Source organism: Pygoscelis adeliae, unplaced genomic scaffold, assembly GCF_000699105.1.
Source record: "Pygoscelis adeliae isolate BGI_AS28 unplaced genomic scaffold, ASM69910v1 Scaffold3, whole genome shotgun sequence".
Lineage (NCBI taxonomy): Eukaryota > Metazoa > Chordata > Aves > Sphenisciformes > Spheniscidae > Pygoscelis > Pygoscelis adeliae.
Window position 1 is genome coordinate 1924413 of NW_008824446.1, and position 7713 is coordinate 1932125.

General features: G+C 34.3%; 1 protein-coding gene across 1 annotated transcript in view; it reads right to left on the reverse strand.

The window, feature by feature from the left end:
* Nucleotides 1-7713, reverse strand: part of RYR3 (ryanodine receptor 3) — a 269121-nt gene that overhangs the window by 180856 nt on the left and 80552 nt on the right. Inside the window, 2 exon segments of the mRNA XM_009320984.1 lie at nt 1126-1282; nt 2202-2276. Of these exon segments, the coding sequence (XP_009319259.1) occupies nt 1126-1282; nt 2202-2276 (232 nt within the window).

Here is a 7713-nt window from a genome sequence, read left to right on the forward strand (position 1 = left end):
ATTCCTGGCATAATCACCATCCTTACCAGGGTGCCATGATTTACCAAAAATGGGAAAAAATTACAGCTGTAATAAAAGTCCCTGCACAACATCATATGTACAATCTACACTGCATAGCCTTTACACTGAAAAAAGAACCAAAAAATATTTGGTGAGCATCTAGCAATCTAAGGAAATTTCCTGATAATTTTTCAGTTATTTTGATTCGTTAAAATAAAAATTCTCAGCATACCATATGCAGTCACACTAACAAAATAAACATTGTTATTTTAAACATGCTAAAAAGAAGTATTTGTTTTATTATACTAACAAAAATTTATCTAATATATCTCTAATTTTGAAGATTCTTTTCCACTGCCCTTCAAGGACCATACATCATTCAGAATTACATGGAACATTTAACTTCTCATACTTAAGAAAAAACTGTTGTAGCAGCTATGGCAACTATTTATAAGTAATAGCATGAAAGCACATAAAAACTTCTCATCTTTGGTGTAAAAACCTTTCACTTTCTGGAAAAAAGTTAATTTCGCCTACTTTCATAGTCATTCTTCATTCTCTCTCACTTGTACTGTTTTTCTCAGCTAGAAACAATGCAAAAGCTAGTAACATGCAATTACCAGCTCACTAAAGACCACAGTTTGAAAACATGGTTTAGAAATCACTAACTATATTTTCTTTGCAATTCACCTATCAACACACTGCACAAAGAATAGCAAGGGCAGAATTTTGTCCAATTGAACTGAATTCAACTGAATTAAATTATGACAGGTAGAGCTGGAATACATAACATTCTAATGAGATTCTGCCCAACTAAAATGATTCTATAATGATTAAAGTTTTCATATTAAACTACTGTATCTTGCATTGTAATAGTTTTCAATCTTGTTTTTTTAACCTGTTAACAGTTTAGTTTACTCTAAAATTTATTCATCATTCCTATTTTTCCTCAAGGAAACCTTTGTTACTCTTGACTCAGGTTGTTTACCTTTGTATTTAAATGCATAATCCCTGTCAATTGCTTCAATTTAGAAATTACAAATAATTTATAAAGTCATTGAACCAGCTCAGATCTAGTATTTGAGTGCTCCATATTTAAGACAAATTTGCATTGATGTTATTTACCTTTGATGCTCTAAAACAAAAGGCAGTAGATGTTGTGTCTGACTTCTCTCTCTCTAACATTGCAAGTCCTTCATCTTCATTCAGAGCCAAGTACTTTCCTGTTGTAATATGTCGAAGACGGAAAGGCTGTCCCCATCTGACGTTACTTCCACTCCAGCTAAACATATGAGACATCAAAAAATAATTTATGATGTAAGCAAAACTAATATTTCTATTTTGGGCTTTAAAGGACATTCAGAAAATAGAATGTGCTATATATATTCCTTTTGGCTTTTGATTTCAATATTTTCATTGAACCAGATGCAAAATTGTTAATACATTTGCAAAGGGAACCTTGGAAAGGAGTATACCTTTAATTTTCTTGTTTCTATACCCTCTCTCTGTTTCATTATGGTGTTACATGCAGTGTCCATAAAAAAATCCTACATGTTTCTGAAAAATACTAAAGTGTAAATTAACTACTGTATTTCAGTTGAGTGCCTAAACAAACAAATCAAACCTAAGTGAGGACTCAATATTCCACAGAACTATCCTAGATCTGTTAGTTATGAGAGTATTTCATTTGCAATCACAAAGACACCAAGAGTAAAGCAAACATACAGTTCAGAAGGCCATCAAAGTTAAAACATATATATACCCTTATGGTATATATTGTGGTATATATCACTTGCAACAGTTAACAGATAACTAATCACCTAGGAGGAAGACAGAGTCTAAAAAAAAAAAGACACCCATGAGGGATATTACTGTTCTGGTTTCCACCCATGCTTCTAAAATTCCAAGTGAAGACTAGCATTTTACTTTTGGACAGAAGCAATGTCTCAAGCAGATGTATCTCATAGGTGACACTGCTTTTGATATGGGACACAGATGAAAAAAAAAAAGTCTTAAAATACTGATACTCCTCATATGATTATATCACGGTAGATTATTTTTTATTATTGACAATGAACATACTAACATATATCATACAGCAGGACAAATATATTACTCATATTCTGCCTTAAGGGTCTGTAACAATTGAATTGCTGTTAACATAAGAGTTGCTAACAAAAAAGTTCAAAAAATACCAGTACCTTATTCGAAGGGGCTCTACTCTCCACAAAGACCTTGCTCGAACACCAGCTCCTCCGGTTTCATAAAGTACTTTCCTACAGAAAAGATTCAGAAGATCATTCTCTTGTGTTTACCTGTGCTACATAGCATTTATAACTTACTCCTCTGTAAACTGTATAAGACTCACTTATTCTTGCCAGCTAAACAGATGGAGTTGAATGGACAGAAGATTCCTACTCATCAGTGAGAGCACGATACACAATCCGAATGTCCCAGGTAAGTTAGGCTATTTCCATTACACTATTCTCTCTCAGGAGAGAGAGATAAAATGCCTTCAAAGTGAAACTTTTGCTGTTACTTAATCAGTCATAAAAATATGTAATTCATACAGTTCCCAAGAGATTAATCTAAATTACTAATCATCTTAAACACATATAAACACAATATTAAAATAAGTATACACTTTTGCATACATAAATGATTATCTGCATGAATACGACATCAGAGACTTCATTCCTAGAATTACTTCTAACATTCTTATTAAAAGACAAAAATGGTGGTGATAAAACAAAAATTTTTTATTATAATCCTCACAAAACAGGTAATACAGATAAGATTATATACTAGTTTTAGGAAACTCAGAGAAATAAAAAACAGGAAGTGAAGGGATTCAGCCTTTAATATAATCTAGTTTTCTTGAATTACTGCCCGGGGGTTAGTGACATGTTTTAGTGCTGAAACTAGTATTTTATTCAATATTCAAATACAAACAAATACAAACTATGGTGGATTAGTCCTGTTCACAGGAATACACACAAGAAAGTTTTTCATCTTTCAGTAATCGTTCATGTCTTGTCATCTAAGCACCAGAATTTGTATAACCTTTCTCATATATAATGGATGTAAGAAATACAATGGATAATAGGAAAGGTCTTGATCTGAAACTCAGGATACATAGAACCTTTTTTTTTAAAAAATAATAATTTTAATAATATTTTTAAAATAATACTTTTAAATAATAATTGTATTTGTTACATTCTGCAACAGTAAAAATTTAGGAAATAATAAACTTCTAATCAAAAACTTTATTTAGTTATAATAATAATTTGGGAAGTTTGATGTAACCTTACCTATTTTAAAATATTTTAAGAATCTCTTAACTAGTTAAATTTAATTTCTTTTACACATTGTTAGGCTACTATCTGCAACATTACTGCTATTGGGAAACTGTATTAGAGTGAAGGCTGTACTTTCACAATGTGACTCCCAAGCTGTCCTGCATACTGTGCTATGTAAGGGTTTATTGCACCATCATTATACAATAGATTGAAATTAATTGTACGGTAGCAAATGAACAGAAATCTGTTCACACAGCAAAAGAGTACTAGAGGATGACGCAGTTATTTTTTGCTATGCCTACTTCTTCATTTGAAAAAATGACATGACAACATCTATGTGTAAACTGTGAGTCTGGTCAGAAACTGAGTCCTCCAGGCAGACACCAATAAGAAAATCATATTCTTAATAATTGTAATATGCTGCAGTACCTTCCTTCATAATTTCAGTGAGAGAGAAGGGTTCAGACACACAAGCAAAATTATTCTAGATGCAAAACAAACAGATTCACTAGCTTCTTTTCAAAAGCGCAGCAAACTTCCGAAAGTTTGTAAGGTCCTTTAATTTTTCTTAGAGCAATATAAGCAGACAGCCTTTTTTGTATTTCTAAACTTTTCTGGCAGTGGTTCTTTCTGTTCATATATTTATTTATTGATACCTAAAGGAGAGGTTGGTTGAACCTTTCAGCAAGATTATTTGATTCACACTTATTACTAAATGTTTTCATCAATTTCTAACGATAAATTTTATTGTAGCTTTGTCAGAGGTAAGAACAGTAATTCATATAACCTGTTCTTCCCTTTCCCAAATGAAAGAAGGGGCGAAGAAAGATGAAGAAAACAGTTCCACTGTTCCTTGTTTAATTGAAATAACTGGAACTGATCCCAAACCATAAAAACAGTCAAACTGAAAAACACAGAATAATGCAGAATGAAAAAATGACTGTATCATAATGTGATTAAAATACAAAAATAAAAATGTTCAAATTGTAATTTGCTTCTTAGGAAAGGATTTTGTTTATACCTCACACACACAAAAAAATCTAGTAGTACAGCAGAGAAAGGATTTTATTATTAAAAAAAAAGCTTCTATGTATCCTGAGTTTTAGATCAAGACCTTTCTTATTATACATTGTATTTCCTATATCTATTATATGTGAGAAAGGTTATACAAATTCTGGTGCTTAGATGACAAGACATGAATGATTACTGAAAGATGAAAAACTTTTTTACATGTATTCCTGTGAACAGGATTAATCCACCCTAGCACACACGGGAGCTGGACCTTCTATTGTACTTACGTATCTGAAAAAATATCAGCAAAGGAATTTAAAATCTGCCTTCCTGCTCTGGCAAACTTGACTGAATGCTGCACATGCATACATAAAAATGTCACAACCTGGCTGTTATACAGTCTGTTCTGAATTAAAGTAGCATTTTGAAATGCAGAATTTTAACTGGCTTTTCAGATTGTCAAATTCTTTTCCTTTTTCAGCAGTTAACAGGAAAAAAAAAAATCTTTTTAGCATTGTTCTCGTGCAACTATGGGACCTGGAACTCAACTTGTAAAGTGAAAGTTGTGTTTTTCTTATCTGAGCAAGTGTTCCTACAACTTTTCTTCTATTGAGAATACTTAAGGTTTTAATTTTTCTGATATTCTGCTTCTTGATCAACACCAATACATTCCAGTAAGAAACTATATATTAACTTGAAGTATACTGGAGTATGACAAACCATTTGCATCCAGTTTCTTTGTAAGATGATGGACTTGTACATCTACACCTGTACATTATTTAGGAGTCGCATTTAAGAACACACATGCGATTTCAAAAATTTCAAAATGATAGCGCACCATAAGAGTAAGAATATATATTCTTCATAGTAAAGGTAGTAGCATTTCCTACACATCTTGTCTTCCGTAATAATGTTTTTGATACTGTGGAATCAAAATACAAAATTACAACCAAAAACCTAGCAATCAATTCATCTTCATTTCCAGACTCTATGAATATGATTTTTCAAGGTCCCTTCCAACCTGGGCTGTTCTACGATTCTATGAATATACTGAATACACAGTAACTCTCTGGAGTTTTTCTTTTTCATTTTCTTCCTAGATCCTCTTTGGTCCCATTCACCCTACTGATGTTACTTTTGGCAGACTCTAATGACCTCTTCCTAGCTAAACTCAAAACTAATAATTTATTTCCATTCTCTTTGACATCCTTAATTTCTCCTTGGCTCAACTCAACTATTCCTTCACTGAAGGAATACCATAGTGTCCTGGTTTTGGCAGGGATAGAGTTGGTTTCCTTCCTGGTAGCTGGTGCAGTGCTGTGTTTTGGATTTGGGGTGAGAACGGTGTTGATAGCACACTGATGTTTTGGTTGTTGCTGGGTAGTGTTTACACTCGTCAAGGACTTTCCAGCTTACCATGTTCTACGGACTGAGAAGGCTGGAGGGGCACAAGAAGCTGGGAGGGGGCACAGCCAGGACAGCTGACCCAAACTGGCCAATGGGATATTCCATTCCATGTGACGTCATGCTCAGTATATAAAGCTGGGGGAAGAAGAAGGAAGGAGGGGACGTTTGGAGTGATGGTGTTTGTCTTCCCAAGTAACCGTTACGCGTGATGGAGCCCCGCTTTGCTGGAGATGGCTGAACACCTGCCTGCCGATGGGAAGGAGTGAATGAATTCCTTGTTTTGCTTTGCTGGCGTGTGTGGCTTTTGCTTTACCTATTAAACTGTTTTTATCTCAACCCACGAGTTTTCTCACTTTTGCCCTTTCGATTCTCTCCCCCGTCCCACTGTGGGGGAGTGGGCGAGTGGCTGCGTGGTGCTCAGTTGCCAACTGAGGTTAAACCACGACACATAGATATGTCTCTGTTCACCTTTTATACTTCTTAAACTCCTATACTGCTTAAATTCTCTAACACTTTTCCAGCTTTTTCTATACACAACACTGTACTAGCATTAGTGATCTGCTCTTACAGTAACAAAGCTGCAGGTAAAAGAGAATTGCCGCTTTTTCACAACAGCATCCACATAATATTTTCTGCATCTTCTCCTTGATTCCATCCATCCATCCATCCATCCATCCTATTCTGAGTTTTTGCCAAGCCTGCCTTTTTGATGCTCAATAGGTCCATCCTGTGTATTTTCACTTGGCCTGTAATAAAAGACCTTAAGATTCTTGGCAGAGAATAGTCACTGTGTGAATTGTTAAGGAGCATTCTCTACAGAAACCTTCAGAAAATTAAATGTATGTTCTATGAAAAGAGAAATTATCACTCTTGTCTAACTTAGCTTATTTAATAGTCCTTATGGAATGCATAGAACTGATTAAACAAAGAGATGGAAATAAAGACAACCATTCTCTACAGCTCTTTCTCATGTTCCTATTGCTATTTGGTTTTTTTCAGGTATTCATTTTGTTTTGTATAAAGTAAACGTGAGTCCTACAACTATGACACAGTACAAACTTGGCCTTATGTATATTATGCAGCTCACAAATCCAAAAGATAAGGCAACTCCAAATCATCAATCTTAGCACATTGTATCACTATCACACATTTGAAAATGTTCAATATAGCCTTCACATTATTCTCCTATTTTAGGAATATAAATACATAGATTTCATTCAGAAAAATAAACATTTTTCAATTTTACCCTTTTATTTACATAGTTGTAATAAAATGGAAGCAGATCTTAAGGCAGTAACAATATACACCAAACATATATTAAGAAGAAGAACACACAGGGCGATAGGACTCCACAATTATTTTTTAACTATGTCTGACTTCTAGATAAGTAACAGTAATAGCAAAGTACAACATTTCTGAACATACTGAAAAGGCTTGACACCTATTCTAACCTTACTAAAACTGGTTGTTCATAAAATTAGTCTGAATGTGACATCTGTTCCACACAAGGTATCTAGATCGTAATACTTTCGCGAGTGTTTTTATACTAGATGTGCACATTTTCATACTCAGAGCAAACTTTGTACCTTTTTTTCCTATACACATATGAAGAAAACAGCAATAAAAAAATTCACCAATAAGTGAAGTTTGCTGACATTCAGTTTGGGTTTTCTTTTAGTTTTGGAGACATTTTTATTCCACAGAAATGTAAAAATGGAAAATTTAGAGCTGAAAAGTTTACTTGACATAACTGAATGTTACTTGTGGTATCATATGAGAACATGTGTGAGAAGATGGTGAGAAGACTGCATAACATCAGGGAGGCAGAGAAGGAGCTAGATAGCTGATTCCAAGCGCAGTCTGCAGCGGACCCACAGCCCGCAGCCAAACAACCAATAACTCCCCCATTGGCACACAGAGAAGGGAGCGGGGGCCAACAATGCAGAAGAATGGATGGTTGCAAAGGCAAGGACCAGCAGGAGGAAGAGACTTCCCC